The sequence below is a fragment of the Varanus komodoensis genome, unplaced genomic scaffold, assembly GCF_004798865.1.
Source record: "Varanus komodoensis strain SLA01 unplaced genomic scaffold, ASM479886v1 scaffold29_3, whole genome shotgun sequence".
NCBI lineage: Eukaryota > Metazoa > Chordata > Lepidosauria > Squamata > Varanidae > Varanus > Varanus komodoensis.
Window position 1 is genome coordinate 1,749,129 of NW_025335760.1, and position 18,333 is coordinate 1,767,461.

Below are 18,333 nucleotides of genomic sequence, written 5' to 3' on the forward strand. Positions count from 1 at the left end.
GGGGCAACCTGTGCAAGGAGGCTGCCCCCCCCCCCGCCTCTCCCGAGCGCGCCTAGTCCCCGGAATACCGCGCCGACCCCAGCGGGATGGGTGTTGAGACCCAGGGAGCGTGTTGGCTGCGCCGCCCCGGGACCCTCCACGCCTCGGGCCACTTTCTCCGTTCCGGAAAGCGAATGAAGGGGGGGGCCAAGCCAGGGGTTGGAGCGGAGGAGGAGGGGCGGGGCGGGGCGGGGCGGGGCGGGGGCGGCGAGCGCGGCTATGGGCAGGGCGCGGGCGCCGGAGGCGGGACCCGGAAGCAGAGCGCACAGCGAGGCCGGCGGCACCGGATCGAGCGGGGCGCGGGCAAGAGGCGGGCGCCGTGACGCGGCTCGGCGAGCGGGGGGGCGCCGTTGCCCGCGCACCCGCGGGGGGGCGGCCCCCGCGGGGGGGCGGCCCCCGCACGCCCCTCCCCTGCGGGCGCTCCTGCGCAGGTGAGCACTCCAGCGGGGCGCGGACCCAATCCGGCGCGTACTGCGGCGCCCGTCCCCTTCTGGCCCCCAGGTGGCGCCCCGGGGCTGTGCCGGGGGGCTGCCTCTTCGGGCGGCTCTCCCAGGCTGGGTGGGCCCCCCCCTTGCTCAGACTCCCCGGCCCCTGGGGGAGGGCAAGAGGCGGGGGCGGCGGTCTGCGAGCACGGGGCCCGTCCCGTAGCTGCTGCTGCGAAGACACCCCATCCGCCAGCGGGGAGGCAAGCCCCCCCCCCCCCCGCAAGCAGGCAGTGCGAGGCCGTCTCCACGAGGTCTTGTTTATTCCGCTCCACTCCGCGCGCACGGCAGCTCGTGCTCCGCCGCCGCCTCCGCCGCTCGCGCCCCCGGGCGGCCCCGCGCGCGTCCCCGCCGGACTCCGAGCTGCAGGAAACGAGCAGGACGGAGCAACTGCGGCAGCGCGGGTGCGCCCCTCGGGCGCCGGGTCCCCCACTCCGGGGCAGGCGGGCGGAGGCGCCCGAGGGAGGGCTGCTCCCCCGGACACGCGTCCACGCGGGCGGGCGGGCGCGCTCCTCCGCAGGGTCCGCCCGCCGCTCGGCCTCGTCCTCCGCGGGGCTGGCGCTGGGGCGCGTCCGGCCGCGGCGGGGCGGCAGCAGCGGCAGCAGCAGCTTGAAGCGGCCCAAGAGCAGGGCGGCCCTTGGCGGTCGGGTTCCCACGCGGCTCGCGCGTCCGTCAGGTGGGGCCGCTGGTCGGCGCGGCGGGGGCGGGCCCCACGGTCTGCGCAGAGGCTGCAGGAGGGAGGGAAACGGGGCGCTCACGCCGCGGGCCTGGCCAGGGGCGCCCCAGCTGGGGAGCAACCCGCACATGCTCAGAGGCACTTCCCCATGCTTGATTTCGCCAGCAGGTGTGGCAGGCGAGGACCGGGCACTGGAAGGAGAGTTGGGTCGAGCGCTGGCCCAAGGAGACTACGCGCCTGGCCGGGTTGCCCCACTGCCCATATTTATCCTTGTGACCCACTCTTTTAAAACCAACCTAACAGAAGTATCTGTGGGGCTTCCTTTCCCAGAGCCAGTTCCAGGCCGGAGGGATGAAGGCCGCCGGCAGAGCCGGACCACCGCAGCCAGTTGCCCCCAGCACCACCTGCCACCCAGGCTGCTGGCTGGAGAGGGACAGGCGGGAACTCAAAGGCCCCCGGGGTCAAGCTGCTCCACTCCGGAAGCCCCCAGCCCGGTGCTCCACTCCCTTCAAGCGTGCTTTTAACAACAGGCTCGCTCCCTTCCTTCAGAGTCACCCTGCACAACAGACGGAGCAGCCCCGGATCTGCTTCCACAGGGCACCCTGCCGGGTGACGGCCTCCGGATCGGCCCAGCAGCGCCGCTCAGCTACAGGGGCTGCTCATTCACGTTTATCCAGCGTGGAACTTCTGTGAGGAACTCCTGAGTGCAGGAATCTGCAATATGGTTTGGGCTACCGAGTGGTTTGGATGTGGAAAGGGACGCTGCACAGGGCCCACAACTCCGAGGCCAAGGCGCACGCTGCCAGGACTCTCAGGTCCAAAGGTCTAAGGCAGAGGGGGCGACAGCCCGGCCAGGTGGGCCCTGGCTGCAGGAGCCCTGCTTCTGTTCCGTGATCGTCAGCATCGACCCTCCGCGCAGCCACGTACCCAGCCGGTGCCTCCCCTTGGCTTCTGCCCGCTCCTTTGCGTCAAAATACCAGACGGTGATGGCGTACCTGAGGAAGAGACGCAGGCAAGTGGGGGGCAGGACTGGCCGGGTGTGGGGGCCGCAGGGCAGGGCGGTGGGGGCCGCATGCCGGGAGGGGCGGGAGGCAGCCGAGCAGGCGTGGTTTGAGGCGGCGGCAGGCAAGCCGCCAACCTGACTGGTGGGGGACCCCGCCTTGTAGGGCTCCCCTGCACCTGCCTCACTGAAACCACAAGTGGCCATGGGGGTGGGCCCTTCTGCTTGTGTCCAGCTGCACCCCCCGCAGGCCGAAAAAAACCCCCCCCCCCCCGAGCCACTGCTCTGCCAGCCACCAGCCTCACCTCACTGAAAGGCACATCCCACCCACAACCTACTTCAGCCCCACATCCCCACTCAGGGAAGGGAACGAGGAGGGGCTGCTCCCCCCCCATTACCTCGTGGCATAGGCTGGCTTCACCTCGTGCGGGTTGCGCCGGTCTGACCAGAAGATGAGCAGCCGGTCGAAGATGGGCTCGATGTTCGCAACGACCGAGCGGCCCTCGGGGTAGATCTGCAGGTTGCCGCCGTGCGCCTGGCGGGGGGGTGGGGAGGCCTGCTCAGCAGTGGGGGTGGCCAGCTCACGCCCTGGACCAATGCCCCCCGCCCATGGGTCCTGACCGGGCCCTTCCCTACAGGCGGTGCAGCGCTTCCCGGGCCCCCTCGCGAGGAGCTGCGCGGCCCCTCCTGGGAAGGCGCCCCCACAGCCCGCCGCCTCTCCCCATAGCAGGGGCCCACGGAGTGGCCAGATTTCTTCTTTTGGCTGCAGAGGCAGGTGAAGGGAGGCTCCACGCCTGACCCCCACCTCCGCCTGGCTGCTTCGGGGCTTCCCACCTGACCTTCCTCTCCTCTGTCACTTCACCGGCTGAGACTCTAACGCACCCTGGTTATGCACCCTAATCTAGATTCTTTTGGATTTATCTAATCAGAGTTTCCCCCTTGACGCCCACATGCCTCAAGCCACCCATGTGAAACCTGAGAAGCTCCGGCGTTGCTTTGCCCCTTAGATGGGCCTGTGGTGGCGCAATGGGCCCCGATCCGGCATGGCTCTCGCTAGGAGTGGCGCGAGGGCACCGGCAAACGTCTCCTCTGGTTTCGCGCTCAGGGCCTGTGCTGCAGGCTGAACTGGCGCTTTTGTCCAGCGCTGGGCACGTGGCTCCCACCAGCCGCTTGACCGCTTAGCTAAAGGGCGGGCCAGACGGTCTCCAAAGACCAAGACAAGCTGCTGCCGCCACGTGGCCCTTGAGCGCTCGGGGAGAACAAGGCCCAGGCAGAGCGGGCCAAGGCACCCAGCAGGGCTTTTCCGCCATTCCTTGCTTGGAGCGGGGAAGAACCCAGAAGTCCAGCCCTAGCGTTTCAAGAGCCGGGATGAAGGCTGGGACTTTGTGTCGTCCCGTGGGTCACATCCCCTTGCCCCAGAGCTCTGCGCAGGATCTTTGGCATGGGAGAGAGGAACTCTGCAGGCGCTCAGGAAACACACCCCTGTGAAAAACGGTGCTCCTCAGAGCCCTTCCCCAGAAGCCTCTTCCAGGACTCCAGAAGGAGCCGGCCGTGCCTGCTGCAGCGCTCCCCGAGCGAGCCAGGAATCCGGGAAGCCTCGTGGGCTGGGCGGGAAGGAGCAGGGCCGAGGGAAGGGGGTGCGGTTTCCATATCGGGGGAGGTCTGTGCTGCGCCATGCAGGAGACTTGGGGGTGGGGGAGATGCAGAGCCCCCAGGCCCGTGCAGCCCACCCCCACCACCTACCTTGCTATCCCACTGCCGGTTCAGGTAATAAATGCACGTGACACAGCGCCCGTCTCCGTGGGGGTTGTCCACGTGCCGCACGTAACCCATGCCATTGCCAGGGTAACATGCCACCATGGCCTGGAGGGGGGGGACGAGAGACGGGTTCATTGCCAGGGGCAGGGCCAGGCAGTGCCCAGACCTGCCGACGCCTTCGTGCGGGGCTCCCCCAGCACCCCCTTGGGCAGGCTCGCCTTCGGTGGGGGAAGGTTTCCTCCAGGCGACCAGGCCGTGGCCAGGGGCGCGTCCTCCCTCCCCCCGAAATGTTCAAGACGATGGGCTCAAGGTTTCCGTGGACTCAGTCCACAGGGTAGCCCACGGGGCTGTTGCACCCCCCAGGGGACAAGCAGCAGCAGAGTCGGCCGGTCTGAGCACCCCAAGGGATGGGGCAGCATGCAGGGGGGGCGGCTGGTGGGGTGGCAGGAGGCGGGGGGCACAGGGGCGGCACACAGAGGGAGGCTGGCGGGATCCTGCTCCGAAACAACCCAAGCTGCGCCTTCACCCACGCGAGGCCGGCACTCTGTGCGGGCTGCTGGGGGGCCCTCGCCCAGCGCCCCAACTGAATCCTCCCCCCTCAGCAGGGGCCGTGAGGCCAGCGTGTCCGGGCCCCCGAGCCCCCTCGCTCTGCGGCTGATGGCTGCCCGGCGCATGCGCCCGGATCCAGCAGGCCAGCCCGGGCAGCGCCCGCTGGAGCAGATGGGGAGGCGCGTGTTCCGGCCAGCAGGTCGGTCACCGGGCAGGGCTCCCACGCGGGACAGGAAGGCGACGCCCCCCCCCCGCAGGCCACGGGTGGACCCAGCACCCCGCACCCGGCCCCTCCTCCGGGCACTTGTTCAGCCCCTTGCATGGCTGTCCAAGCTGGCGGGCCCCGCGGGTCAGCTCCGCGCACGGCTCTCTGCGGGTCGGGCTGGCCCGAGCCCGTTTGCACCGGCGCTGCACGCGCAGCGACCTCCAGCCGCCCGCCCCCTTCCCCCCCCCCCCGCGGAGCAGCGACCCTGCGCGGCCTGACCCCGCTTGCCTTCCGCTCCGAGCCGAGCCGTGCCCGCGTTCCCGGCGGGGCCCCGGCGCAAGGCCTCCTCCGGGAGGGATCCGGACCAGACCGCGGCGCGAGCGCCACCGAGCCGGGGCGCGGGCGGCAGGGCGCTCCGCGCAGCTGAGGTGAGCCGGGGGCGGGGGCGGATCGCTCGCTGCCTGGCAACGGGGGGCAGGCGGGCAGGAGGCCAGCCCCGCGTGACGTCCTTCCTCCCCCCCCGCCAGGGGAAGTGCCGGGCGCGCCCGCCCGCCCGCGCAGAGCAGCGCAGAGGGGCGGGCGGGGGGAGGAGAGCCGTCACCCCCCCCCGCTCCGGCAGGGCTGGTGCGTCCTGTTCCTGGGAGCGGAGAGGACATCGAGTCCCCGTGACGCAGGATCCGCTCCCACCCGACGGGCCGGCAGCCCACGTGGGTCGCTCCCCGCAGGGTCACCCGAGGACGGCGGCCGACAATTGCATGGAGCGAGCAGCGCCCCGCTCGACGCGGAGAGGCCCCCGCTGCCCGCTCATCCCCGTGGGGACATCGGGGGGGGGGGCACAGAAGGCTGCTCCAGCCCCTTCCCCCTCTTGGCACCTGCAGAGATCTCACCAAGGGCCCTGAACTCCCCTCCCAGCGGGTGGAGTGGGGCAGCAGCACAGGGCCGGTCCAGGAGAGGGCCTGGGCATCCTGTGGGCCACCCTCCCTAGCCCGAGGCCCCGATACCCAGCATCCACAGCAGCGCTGCATGCAGAGGGCTGGCACCCGTCCCCAGAAGCCCATCAGGGTGCCAGCAAGTGAGCTCCAACCCACGAAGCCCTGCAGGTGCCCCGCCGCAGGCCCTTTAACGCACCCCCCTCCCTCGGGGGGCCTCCTGACATGCCGGGCTGTGGCACCCGCAGCAGGCGGAGCTTCCAGGCAGAGGCAGTGCTTCCGCTTCTCTGCCCCGCTAGCCCCACGCCCGTCCGGCCAGCAGGAGCTGAGCCCCCGGAACACGGCGCTTGGAAGCAAGAGGGGCTTTGCGGGATGGGGGCAGTGGCACACCCAGCACAGCCAAAGCCGCCAGGGCTCTCTCGCCTCGCACCCCTGTACCTGCACCAGGGCCCTCGGGGTGCCTTGGGCCCCTGGGGCCCCTCCCCAAATGGCCTGCCCGAGTGGCTACTGGCACTGCAGCCGCTCCTGGGATGGAAGCTGGCTGGAATTCCAGGAACAGCCGCAGCCTTCCTGGAAACAAATGACGAAGCCGCCTGGCTCTGGGAAGCCGGCTGGCTGGCGGATCCGCGTCCAGGTGCAGCCCTCGCTTGCCCCGCAGAGGCAGGCCAGAGCGACGGGAGCGTGTGGAGGCAGAGGCAGGCCAGAGCGACGGGAGCGTGTGGAGGCAGAGGCTCCGGTTTCAGCAGGGTGATGCCTCGGCAAATTTATTTCAAGCTGCTTTTCAGGGAGGCATTGCAAAACAAGCTTGGCAATGACAAGAAGCCACGCGAGAGCCAAGCGTGCGAAAACACTGCCACGGCAGCCGGTGCTGAAAAGCTATGGGGGGGGCAGCCCGAGCACTCTCCCCGCTCCGGTCAGCTGGAAGTCACGGCCCCCCTCGAGCCAGGCCCACTGCAGCCCCCTCCGGAACCAGCTCAGCCGTCGGAGCTCCGGGCCGTGAGGCGCTCACACGGGAGAGTGCAGGGCGGCTCGAGGAAGCTGCGCAGAGCGCCTCTCGTTCCGCGACTGCTGCCCCCTCCCCCTGCACAGGGGGCGCAGCTCCCCAGAACGCGGGAGGGGCCACAGGCCGGGCCGAGGAATGGCGCCCCCCCCCATCTGGGAGACCACGCCAGCAGCCCCGGTGAGTGCCGCAACTGCACCTGCGGTATGCAAAGATCCTGCCGGGGGGACGGGGACGCGAAGGAGGGCTGCCATCCTGTCAAAGCACCTGGCAGCCTTTCAGCCTTCTCAGCCCCAAAGCAAGTTGATCCGTGCATGTGAGGGCGTTTGCCAGGAACAAGCATGCGTGCCCGGAAGAGCTCAGCCGGTGTGAGAGCACAGGAGCAAGCAGAACGGACGGAAAAGCCTCCGCCAAATGCTCCAGCTGAAGCAAGGGGGCACGGCAGCGCATGGGGCCTCGCACCGGCAACAGGGCCAGCCGAAGTCTGGGCTCCGGCTGATGCAGCAGGTCCTCCTCTTCCGCCGCCCACCCAGTTCAGCGTAACCCCAGACCTGCGAGAGCGAGGCCTGGAGGGTGCCCCAGACGCGTCGCTTTCCCTCTGGGGAGGCACCGGGCTCCAGATCCCTACAGCACGGTCTCCCTCCTCCTGGCAGCTCCACCAGGCCCGTGGCGGAGCAGCAGTGCCCCCGGCTGGGGCTGGGGCTGGCGCCCCGCGCACTCACAGGGGCCGCCGGTTCCCGTGGCCTCGCAGCCCCATGGCCGCCGGCCCGGCCCGCCCCTCTCCCGCGCGCCCAGCTTGCCCAGCCTCACCTTGGTGCGGCCGTTGATGTCGTAGCCGCCCAGCTTGCCGGCGCAGTGCAGGACGAGCTGGTCGACGCGCGCCATGAGCGCCCCGATGGCCTGGCAGCCGGGCTCCCGGCCCTCCACCCAGGCGATCTGGTCCCCGCGGATGCTGCAGGGGGGGACGGCCTTCTGGCTCACCAGCTGCCCGTCGTGGAACTTGCCGCCCCGCTTCAGCGCCTCCACCTCGGCCAGGACCTGCGCGCCCAGCGCCTCGCCGAGGAACGCGTCCTTGACGCAGATCCCGTAGAAGTTCATGCAGGGCACCACGTAGTCCAGGGCCAGCCGGCTGACGGGGACGCACCGATCGCCCGCGCCCGGCTCGGCCCGGCGCCTCTTGGCAGCGCCTTCGCCCTCCGCGTCGCCGTTCTCGGGCCCGCGCCGCTTCGCCTCTCGGCGCCCGTTCAGCGCCAGCAGGAGGAGGCCCCCCACCGCGGCGCCCTCGCCCTCGCGGCCCATGCTCCGGCGGGGACAGCCGGCTACCGGCGGCAGCGGGCGGGAGCCCTCCATGTCACATCCCGGGGGCCGGAGCCGCGGGCCGTCGCCATGTTGCGGCCGGTCCTTGCGCTGACGACGGGGCGGCCTGTGCGGTGGGGGCGGCCACGGGCTACGGCGCGAGGGCCGGGGGGGGCATGACGCGCGGCCGTCGGCGGGGGCGCCCCTGCGCCTGTGCTGGAAGGAGACCGGAGCTCAGGGCGGCGCGGCTGTCAGCTCCCCGCCGCCGCCTCCGGGCCAGCCGCGCACTCGCCGCCCGCGAGAGGAGCGTCCCGGACGCGGGAAGGGCCCGCTCGGGGCAGGCGAGCGAACCAGTCTGCCCGCCCGCCGCTGCCAAGCCAAGCCGGCAGCGGAGAGTTTCGTAAGGCGGCCCGGAAGGAGGGCGACGGTGGCGGCGGTATTTCCCTCCTATTGGGCGGCGGTCGTGATCGCGGCGCAGGGCGGCCCTCGAGGGAAGCCGTCCCCGCGCCCGCCCGCCCGGCTTCCTACCCGTGGCGCTCGGCCGGCCGCGGGGCAACGGACCGGCCTCGTCCCGCCTGCAGGCCGGCACAGGCGACTCGCTCGCCCACCCACCAAGCAGCTAGTCCGCAAGACACCGCCGGTAGCGGGCCGGGCTCGCGGACAAGGGGATTATCGCCCCCCCCCCCGGAGCCCCACTCACCGAAGTGATCAACCGGCGGCACCTCTCCGCTTCCCACTTCTGGGCGGCGGGAGAGGCGAGGCGCAGCGAGGCGCGGTCGGGCCTTTCGCAGCCCGATCCGGCGAGGGGAGGAGTCCAGCAGCCGCCGGCCGGCCAGCCTCCGGCTCAGCGCCCGCCCCGCCGGGATCTCCTGCGGTCTCCACGGCCGCGCGCGCGCAGAGCTCGGCTCGGGAGCGCCTGGCACGCGCTGGGCGGGGGCTCCCGCGGGAGAGCCGCGCCGCCGGCCAGGTGCGGGGCGCGGGCGGGGCCCCGGCTTGGCTTCCCTCGCAGTCCGTTTCGGCTGCGCCCCTGGAGCGTGTGCAGGCGCCCGCTCCCCGCTCTTCTCGGCTGCAGCCTGGGCGCACATGACGCAGGCGCCGGCCGCGCCTCTGAGCCACGCCGCCCCTTCCCGCAGCGTCCCCCCCCGCCTGCGCCGCCCCCGAATGCGCGGGGCGCACTGGCGGGAGATGCCCGGAGCCGGCGCTCAGCCGGCTCCTGCGGACTTGGAGCGGGAGGGGGAGCTCGTCACTCGCTCCGGCCGAGATGCCCTTCCCCAGCCGGGTGCCCTCCAGAAGGCTTGGACGCACCTGCCTGCAGGGCCGCCACGGCCGGGCTGAACTCCGGCTCCCTGGAGGAGAGGAGCAGAGGCTGCGGGACAGGCCGGCTCCGTGCCAGATAAAACGCGAACGGCGTCGCGAGCAAATCTGCCAGCGCCACCGTGGCCCCTCGCCCGCGATCTCCGGTGCGGGCATGCGGCGTCCGCCCCGAGCTGTCGCACCTCCGGGTTGTCGCATTACAGAGGCTCAGACGATCCGGGTGGAGCCGCTCGCCCACAAGGAGAGGCGCCAAGGCCCGAGACCGCTCAGCTCGGAAGAGGGCGAGACGGGACAGCAGCAGCGCACCGACTGTGGTGTCGTGCTGGATGCTTTTCTCGCCCGCCCATGTGGCTGATGGGTGTGGGACCCGGGGCAGATAGGGAGACTCCTCCTCATGCAGTTCTGGGATCCACTTCCGTGCTAGTGACGACCACGGGCCCCGGCTACGAGGCGAGGCCCCTCCACCGCCTCCCACATCACGGGCGGTGTGCCGGTCGACGCCAGAGGCAGGGCAATGTGAGCAGCGGCTGCCCTCACAACCCGCTTGCCCGAGCCTGCGGGCAGCTGGCTGCGCACCGTGTGGACACAGCGCTGGACGAGCCGGCCTCCCAGTCTGGCCAGCAGAGCTCTCATCTCAACAGCTAAAAGGAGCTGGAGGTCCCAGTCGCCTCATGGGGAGCACCTTATAAAGGGATTTCAGCCAACCCTTAAAGGAAGTCAGGGGCGAGCAGGCAAAGGAGTGGCGAAGGGCAACCAAGCTTCTCTGTGTGACCGGCAGGGCTCCGTTTCGAGGAAAGGGGGTAACAGGGAACGAGGCAGAACTGTGTGCAGGGGGGCACCGCCTCCCTCTCCTGCAGGGCTGCGGCCCACCAGGGCAGAGCGGTCCCAATGGCGAGAAGGGCGCCCGCCTGCCGATGGCTCGGAGTTCAGCCGGGGTGCCTGCAGCTGCCGAAAGGCGCCCCGCAGGTGCCGATTAAAGGCTTCTGTGGATGAGGCGCTCGACAGCTAGTCACGGTGACCCTGGAAGGCATCGCCCGTGGGCCTGCAGACCCACGGGGCCGTGGCACTTGTGTCCCGCTTGTGGGTGGCCTGCAGGCGGCTGCCCGGCCACTGTGCAAAGGCTGTGGGGCGGATGGACCGCCAGCCCAATCCAGCAGGGCTCTCCTGACAGCCAGAAGCCAGAGGTGCTGCTGGAGAAGCTGCCCCAGAGCCCGCCCGACCAGCTGGCTGCCGCTGCGGCTGGGGACACAGGCGTCTGCCTCCGCGCTGGTCCGCCCAGCCATCCCCTGGAAGCCCCTCGGTGCCGCCTCATGCCGCCTCGCCTACGGAGGGAGCAGCTGGAGGCTCACGAGAGCTGAATTGCTTCAGCCACTTGGCCAGCACGCCCTGGAAGGAAGGAGGGAACAAACGCACCAGGAGTCTCACATTTGGAAAAGAAAAAACTCTTTATGTAGGAGAATCAGTTTCACAGCCATAAATGGGGTGGGGGAATGTTGCATTTAGAAAGGAAATCAACCGGAGGATCAGGGTTACAAACTGCTTCGTAACAGTCCACTGCTCTGCCACAGATTAAAAGCAACCCCACCCAAGCTGAGCCCCTTGATGACTCTCAAGGGGGACTCCCACGGAGCAGAGGGAGGGCCTGTAGAAACAGGTGGGGTGGGAGGCGCACGTGGGACTGCAGGGAAGGGGAGGGCGGGCATCCGACTGCAACACAGAAGTAATAAATAACAAGTTTAACATTACACTAAAAAAAGGACAAACGGAGTACAAACGGGCTCCTCCAGCCCCCCCCCTTGGGACTTTCCTTTCTGAGGGGCTCAGGCAGAGGAGCTGCTGCAGCAGCTGCGGGGGGGGGGGTCTCCCCAAGCCAACCAATAAGGCATGCGAGAGGCACCAGCTCTGGCGCTCCAGCAGAAGGCAACACGCCTCCACCAGGCAGGGACCGGGCAAGGCGGGGAGCTCCTCAGACCCCGAGGGGCGTGCCTGCACTCTCTGCCGGACATGCAGCGGCACGTCGCGCCAGATGCAGGCGCTGGCCGGAGCAGGGACCCCCTCAGTTCCGCCCCGGCTTGCAGCAAACGGGCCAAAGGTGCTCCTTGGGCGAGCGGCGCTTCGAACGAGCCGGTCTTGCCACGAGGACTGGCGCTCTGCCACGTTCTGGAGAGCCCTCAAAAGCCACGCAAAGGACTGTCAAAGCGCAGAGCTGCTGGGAGAAGTGTGTGGCTGGCGAGGCCCCACAGCCGAAGGAAACGTGGCACGAGCGGGGCGGGCGTCCTGGCCTGCCGCTGCTCCCTCCCCACAGCGGGTCGCTTCTGGAGGGAGGACGGGAGTGTAGACCACGTGCTCCGGAGGGCCGCCAGCTGCCCACCCAGGCTAGCACAAGCCACCGCAGCTGGCCCCTAGCCCAGGAGGAAACCTCTAATGCAACGCACCACTCCTCCACACCCACGGCTGAGCCAGGCTGAGCAGCAGGGGAGCTTGGGGCGCCACTAGCCGCCAAGGACCAAGGACTGGCAACCTGGCTCTCCGTGTGCTGCCGGAAGGGGGCTGCTTCCAAGGGGGCTGCCCCAGAGGGGAGGCAAGCAACAAGCATCCCTCACAGTGGGAGGGAGGGTGGGCGGGGGGGGGGCTCCAAGCTCTGGCATGCAGCACCTAGCTTTTGAAGCCCCAGGACTCCTTGCAGCACAACAACAGAAGGGAATCTGAGCAAAGGCAGAGGAGGGATGGACAGACACATGCGCCGCCTCCCCCATGCAAGAGAGACACTCACGCGAGCGGCAGCTCTTTCTCTGCAGCTCTGGGCCCCGTGCCGTCGGTTCAGCCGATGCAGGAACATCTGGTGATGAGTAAACCCGATACGGCTCACTCGAGACCGAGAAGCACCGTTCCCCCTTCAGCGGATGCCACGCTCAGGACCGGCAGCGATGCCCTGGCCCCGTGGCTGCATCCTCGAGCGAGGAATGGGGAGAGGCAGAGGAGGACGTGCACGAGAAAGACCCTGCCAAAGGCACCATCTATGGCTTGTGTAAATCTGAAGCAGCGCCCTCGGAGCGGAGCGGAGGAATGGAAAGACCCACACGCAGGAGAAACTCAGGCTGGACCCCACACGAGCGCAGCGGGCCCCAGAGACGCCACCGGGAGGGGGGCGGCTGCCCACACAGCTCACTGGGGGCAGCCGCATTTTCGTGCCCCCACGTGAAGAACCCCCCAGCAGCAGCAGGGGCTCTCCCTGCCCTGAATGAACTAGACTGACCTCTCTCCACAAAAGTGGAATGATTTACTCCTTGCAGAAGGGGGAGACACCCTCACCCCAAATCAGGACGGCGTTTTGCCACAAAGCCGGTGACCACGGGGCAGAGGAAATTCCCCCAAAGGCTGCGCTGCCTCCGTGGATCCCCCAGCCACCCGTGGGCAGGCAGCCCGCTGACCTCCCAGCCAGGACAGCCACGTGGCACCGCAGAAGGGCCTTGGCACCCCCACGGCAGGCCCCCCGCCGGGACACCCGTCTGAGGGCTGTCCTCGCAGAGCTTCTCGTGAGGGAAGGAGGTGGGGGGGGGCAGCAGCAGCGGCATGGAGATGGAGCAGGCGTCCTCGGGAAGGAAGAGGGCTTCAGCCGGCGAGGCATGTAGTCCCAGAGAACGGATCGGAGGAAGGTGCTTCACACAGCCCTGGATCCAGAGCAGCCGGGTTCCAGCACTGCGAGCGAGAGGGGAGGGGAGAGGGAGGAGCATGGCTGAGGGGTGCCGGGCAGGGGTCCCACTGGAGCTGGGTGCTGGGCCCCAGCTGCTCAGGGGTCTTGCTCTCCTGACCCCGCCCACACGCACCAGGGCAGCGCCCCCACTTCTGGACCGGGCCCCTCACAGGGAGGGGAGGGGAGGGCTCCTGGGAGGGGGGTGCCCTTCCCACGCGGCCTGCTCCATCCAGGCAGAGTCCAGCAGAATGGGGGGGGAGGGGCCTGTGGAAGGTGTTTCCACACCCTGAGCGAGCAGGAGTGGGGGAGGCACCGCCACCCAACACGGCAAGGCTGCTTGCCGCCTCACGCGCACTTCTGCCACGAGGCTTCCTGCCCCCCCCCAATGCCTCAAGCACTACCTTGCAGGGCGGCCGCCGGGCCCGCTTGGCTCCCGCCTCTAGCAGCTGCACGGCTGCCTGGTCTGTGCCTGGGGCCCCCTCGGCTGCCGCAGTTGCCGCAGGGACGCGTCTCCGTACTGGATGCCCGAGCCCATCCTCTCCGGATCCAGCTCGCCTGGGGAGGAGGGGGGAGGGACGGGGTCACAAGCACAGCAGGGGCGGGATCAGGCAGCCGCCTTCCCCTCCGAGCCCCTCCTCAGCCCGCCCTTTCCAGACGTGGCATCCCGGCAAGGAAGACCCCAAAGGCCGGCGCCCCGTCCCCCCGCGCCCAGATACGGCCGCCTGTTCCGAGTCAGCCGTGGCGCAAAGCAGCAGAGGACCTCCGTCGTGGCGGCGGCAGGGGGGGAGCCCAAGCCGCGCGTGGGGCCACTTGGCACGCCCCCAGTGAGCTGCTCGGCCAGAGCTGCGCCTCCACCGTCCCCGCTTTCATTTGAGCTGCACGGAGGCGGCCGGGACACACCTGACTCGATTTTGTTCAGGATGGTCCGTGCACACTTGAGGAAGGCTTCTTCCACATTCTCCCCCGTCAAGGCGCTGGTCTCGAGAAACATCAGCTCTGCCCAGTTCAAAAAGCGAACGCAGCATGAGCTCCGTGTGCTCAGCCAGGCTCGCTCCCGCCCCGGCTCCAGGCGGAAATGGGCACAGAGGGGTCAGAGGAAGAGGGCCGGCGGAGGCCAGGACGCCAGGCTTGCCTGCCCGTTCTCCCGCCCCCCCTGCCCCCTCCAGGTCAAGGCCGGCTGCCTCGTGAAGCTGGCACACGGCCAGCCGCGGGAGGAGCTGCGAGGTGGCGTTACTCATTGACAGCCCCACAGACGCGGCCATTGAGCGGCGCAGCCGGCTGCCGCGCGCCGAGAGAGGGAGGTGGGGGCACAGCCGCAGCGCCGCTGCCAGGACTGCCCTTCGGCAGCCCCTCCAGCCCGGAGGCCCCGCGGCTCCCCATCCCTGTGCACCTGGGCAGCGCAGCCGCAAGGCCGCCCCAGAGGAAAGCACAGGCATGCACTCCACCCCACGCAGGCAGCCCCTGCAGCCCAGCGGGGCCCAGCACCAGGCCACAGGGGGCAGAGGCCAGGCTGCGGGGCGCCCCCCGCCCACGTTACCGTTCTCCTGAGCAAAGCGGGAAGCCTCCAAAAACGTGACCTCTCGGTCGGCATCCAGGTCCTTCTTGTTGCCGCACAGGATGAGGACGATGTTGGGGCTGGCCAGCGTCCGGGCATCCGTGAGCCAGTTGGTCAAGGCGTTGTACGTCTCCCTGCTGCAGGACAGGACCGGGCGGGCAAGACACGGTGGGGGGGCGGGCGGGCAGAAGGGCCAAGAAGGCCCCCCCAGCACACGTGGCCAGCCCAGCCTTCTGCCTCAGCCCACCATCCCCCTCACCCCAGCCGCCCTGCCTGCCGCGCTCCCATGGCGAGCCACCGGCGGACCTTCTCTGAACCGCCCCGGCCCGGCCCGGCCCGGGATGGCGGGCCTCGGCGATCGCTCTGCAAGGCAGGCGGCAGAAGCCCACGGCCCTTGGGCGCAGAGAGGAGCCAGCGCCCCCTGCGGCCCCCCCACCAGGGAAAGGGGAGCCACCGCCGGGACGCACCTGGTGATGTCATAGACCAGGAGCGCTCCCGCTGCACCCCGGTAGTAGCTTCTCGTGACTGACCTAGACGGAGCAAGAGCAAAGCCTCGTGTGGGCGGGATGTGGGGTTAGGATAGCAGGGACAGGAGAGAGGAGTCTGGGAACTGAGATGCCCGAAAAGGGGCCGGGAGTCTCCGCAGAGCTCCAGGGATTCTGGCCCTTACCTAAACCGCTCCTGCCCAGCCGTGTCCCAGATCTGGAGCTTCACTGTTTTGCCACCAACATTCACCACCTTTGATCCAAATTCCACCCCAATTGTGTGGTTGGAATCCTGTTTGACTGCAGAATTGCACAGAGGAAGAAGGGGAGAACGAGCGTCAGGCAGACGACGCCAAGGATCGGCCACAACAAGCACTTAAAGAAACAGAAACAACAAGTCCGAAACGGCACGTCCCGCTGGTGAGGGGGCAGAGAAGGGCACTGGTCACGTGTTGGGGCTGAGCGTAATTTAACCCAAGCACCAGCAGATTTTGGACCACTCGACCCACACGCAAGGGGTCTAGGGGTCAGGGTGAAAAAGGATCGATGGCAGCTGCTTCCAGCATGCAGCTCCCAGAACAGCAACATATGATGTGCTAGAAAACTTTCCCCTGCTAAGTTTCCTCTTCACACAGAAACGAACACCTCACCGCCTTCTCTTCGGCAAGTGGAAGGCTTTCTTGCACTTTATTCCAAAGGGAAAAGAGCGCAGAGGCCAGATAGCGCGAGTACACAGGGGCCCTTCTGCTGCGGTGCCGCCTCGGGGGCCTCCCCAGGGAGACGCCACCCGCTCGCTCCCAGCCTGCTTTGAAGCAGGCGCTGGGCGACGTGCGCAGACGTCTTTCACACAGAGCGCTAACTTAGCAGCAGCGCTGGTTCTTCCGGTTTTGTCGTGGGTTCGCCCCGATTGCTTTCCGAGGTGCTTCTGTTCGGCTTGTGTCCGGTAACCCTTCTGCCAGGTACCCTCAGCTGGGGTGGCGTGCTAGAAGGACCGCGGCTGCAGGCGGAGGAAAGCGACTCACATTTGTTCTCTATGAACTGATGGAGGAGGCACGACTTGCCTGTGCCGGCACTTCCGATCACCAAGAATTTGAAGAGGAAATCTGGCGGGAGAGCGAGAGAGCACCCCGTGACACTCCGCATCTCAGGAACGGGGCGGGGGGAGGGCACGGTCAGGCAATGACCCGCAGCCCCACAGCTGGGCACCGCGGGGCACGCTGGGCAGGGCAGCGGGGCCCGAAAGCAAAGGCGGCCGCAGACACGCGGGAGCTGGGAGTAGAGAAACGCAGCCGGCGAAACGGCAGTCCAGGGGCTGCCCTCGTGCCCCTCCCTGCCCCCAACCTTCCAGCTGCTTGCAAGGAGAAGCGGTGGCAAATCTGAGCGCCAGGCAGCCCTAACCCCAGCCGCTTCCCCGAGGGATCTTTTGCAGGCAGGGCCTGCTCAGCCGGACCCACCAGGTGGCCTGAGAGGGTCTCGTTGCTTTGGTAAAAGCACAAGGCTGGGAGAGGGCAGAGAAGAAAACGGAGCCTCCCACCACAGACATGCCAACTGGAATTGTAGGGCGAGGAGGGGAAAGACGCACGAAATGGACTAGAAACAGCAGGCAGATTGTCTGAATGGTGCAAGGAAGGTCCCGGAGCCTATGCTTGAAGGGGAGGGGGCAGAAGTGGGCTTTTGGGGCACATCCCCTCCATTCCAACGCACCTGCTTTCACGCTGGCAAACATGTGTTCAAGCCACACCCGCCCCACTGCGGAGCATCTCCCCTCCCTATAGAGAAGGTGCGCTCGCTGGCCTAGCCGTTCCCCCGCCATTCAGGGCCCTGAAGCCGTTTTCATGGAGGGGAAGGGCAAGCAGAACCACCCCGCCTCCATCTGCCAAAGGCAGGCGGGGGACCCATTTCCAGCCCCACCTTGAAAGCAGGCAGGAGCCCACACGTGCGTCCCATCTGCGAGGGCAGCTTATTTTGCCCCAGCCCGCTCCCAAACACACATGCCTCGGGAGGACCCACCGCTCAGCCGCCAGAGATGAGGGCTGCTTCACGCAACAAAACTAGGCCCAGCCACAGGTACAATTTTCCTTCCTGTTTACACCAAGCGACTGTTCTCAGAGCGGCTGTTGCAAAACTGAAGGGGCAGGAGGCCCCGGGAAACACCGCCTTCCCTCAAACCCCAAAGAGAGCAGGGCGGGCGGCAAAGGCGCGGGGCGAGGGGGACCTGCACCGGCACCGCGCCGGTGCACAAGCGCCGCTGGGGCGCTGCGCGCGACCCTGCAAGGCGGCGGCGGCGGCGGCAGGCGGCGCTCCGCTCCAGGGACCCCCGCCCGCCTCGTGAGGCGCCCCGAGATCTCGAGCCCCGCTCGGCGCTTTGCGAGTCCGAGACGCATCTGGCTGGGGCTGCACCACGAACGTGCGACGGCCGTTTTGCAGAGCGGCCGGGGCAGAAACCGCGCGCGGGACCGGCGCTCCGCCGCGACACGACACCCCCGTTCCGCGCCCGCCCCGCGCCAGCCCCAGCTTCCCGCTCGCCGGAGCCCGCGACGGGCAGAGTCGAGCCAGCGCTCGCCCCTGCCGGGCCCGCCTTGCGCCCGGCCTCGACGGACGCCCCGTCCGCAGGGAGCGGGACCGAGGGACCGCGCTCCCGCAGCGACCGGGCCCTTTGAGCGCCGCCGATCTCCCCGGGCTCGCGGCCACGTCGGGTCTTGCTCGCCGGGCACGGGCAGCCAGGCGCGGGAGAGCCTCCCCGGGGAACGGCGAATCCGGGGCTGCCGCCTCCTGCTCCGGCACGGCTTCCCGAGGCCCGCGGCCTCCGGGGCCCGGCTCCCCGCGAAGACGCCCCTGGGGAGGGCGCCGGGGCCTCCGCATGCGGCGGGATGCGGGCTCCTGGGCCTTACCGTACGTCTCGGACATGGCTGGGCGGCGGCGGCGGCCCTCGCCTCCTGCTCCGGCGGCGGCCTCGACGCGGGCGCGACTGCACAATATGGCGGCGCCCAGCGACCGGCCAATATGGCGGCGCCCGGAAGGCCGGCGCTTCCGGATCGGCCCGCCCCGGCCCCGCCCCCGCCCCGCCGGCGCCCGCGAGTGGCGTCACGCGCCCGGCCCGGGGCGCCTTCCCCTTCGCGGCCTGGCGGCGGGCGCCCAACTGGGGTCCCCGCACGCCCAGCCTCCAGACGCGCCGGACTGCAAGTCCCATCGTCCCTAGCCTGCGAGCCTCGGCCCGCCCCGCCCCGCCGGGACCCGCGTGCACTCCGGGCGGGGCTGCTTCCCGCCCGGCGCCCCGATCCGCCGGGCACACGCCGCCTGCGAGCGCCGCCGCCGGGTCCCGGAAGGCCGTCCCTCCGCGCGGCCGCGGAC

The 18,333-nt window shown here is 69.4% G+C and overlaps 2 protein-coding genes across 4 annotated transcripts; both read right to left on the reverse strand.

Annotated features, from left to right (window-relative positions):
* Positions 1-765: 765 nt before the first annotated feature.
* EGLN2 (egl-9 family hypoxia inducible factor 2) lies at positions 766-8,709 on the reverse strand. 3 transcript variants are annotated; one of them, XM_044435549.1, is made up of 6 exons: positions 8,635-8,709; positions 7,449-8,150; positions 3,941-4,060; positions 2,619-2,732; positions 2,125-2,192; positions 766-1,249 (listed from the first exon to the last, which is right to left on the reverse strand). In XM_044435549.1, the coding sequence occupies exons 2-5, from the start codon at positions 7,986-7,988 to the stop codon at positions 2,166-2,168; spliced, it is 801 nt and encodes a 266-aa protein (XP_044291484.1). In that variant the 5' UTR covers positions 7,989-8,150; positions 8,635-8,709; the 3' UTR covers positions 766-1,249; positions 2,125-2,165. The 3 variants fall into 3 exon arrangements, with proteins under 3 accessions (XP_044291484.1, XP_044291483.1, XP_044291482.1); XM_044435548.1 differs by having other exon boundaries at positions 2,596-2,732; XM_044435547.1 differs by lacking the exon at positions 766-1,249 and having other exon boundaries at positions 1,945-2,192; positions 2,596-2,732.
* Positions 8,710-10,674: 1,965 nt separating this feature from the next.
* RAB4B (RAB4B, member RAS oncogene family) lies at positions 10,675-17,943 on the reverse strand. Its single transcript, XM_044435550.1, has 8 exons — positions 17,874-17,943; positions 16,005-16,085; positions 15,168-15,282; positions 14,965-15,027; positions 14,480-14,634; positions 13,843-13,938; positions 13,344-13,497; positions 10,675-12,947 (listed from the first exon to the last, which is right to left on the reverse strand). Exons 1-7 carry the CDS (start codon positions 17,887-17,889, stop codon positions 13,382-13,384), a joined length of 642 nt encoding a protein of 213 aa, XP_044291485.1. The 5' UTR covers positions 17,890-17,943; the 3' UTR covers positions 10,675-12,947; positions 13,344-13,381.
* Between the last annotated feature and the right edge of the window lie 390 nt (positions 17,944-18,333).

What these genes read in the sequence shown, in the direction of transcription:
- EGLN2 (XM_044435547.1), bottom strand. Translation starts at nt 7,988, where the DNA reads ATGGAGGGCTCCCGCCCGCTGCCGCCGGTAGCCGGCTGTCCCCGCCGG. An exon ending in ACCGGCAGTGGGATAGCAAG is followed by an intron (nt 2,733 to 3,940) that starts GTAGGTGGTGGG and finishes CCCCCCCGCCAG; the next exon opens with GCGCACGGCGGCAACCTGCA. An exon ending in AAGCCAGCCTATGCCACGAG is followed by an intron (nt 2,193 to 2,595) that starts GTAATGGGGGGG and finishes TCTCTTCCTCAG; the next exon opens with GTACGCCATCACCGTCTGGT.
- RAB4B (XM_044435550.1), bottom strand. An exon ending in CCGCTTTGCTCAGGAGAACG is followed by an intron (nt 13,939 to 14,479) that starts GTAACGTGGGCG and finishes TGAACTGGGCAG; the next exon opens with AGCTGATGTTTCTCGAGACC. An exon ending in CCTGAACAAAATCGAGTCAG is followed by an intron (nt 13,498 to 13,842) that starts GTGTGTCCCGGC and finishes CCTCCTCCCCAG; the next exon opens with GCGAGCTGGATCCGGAGAGG.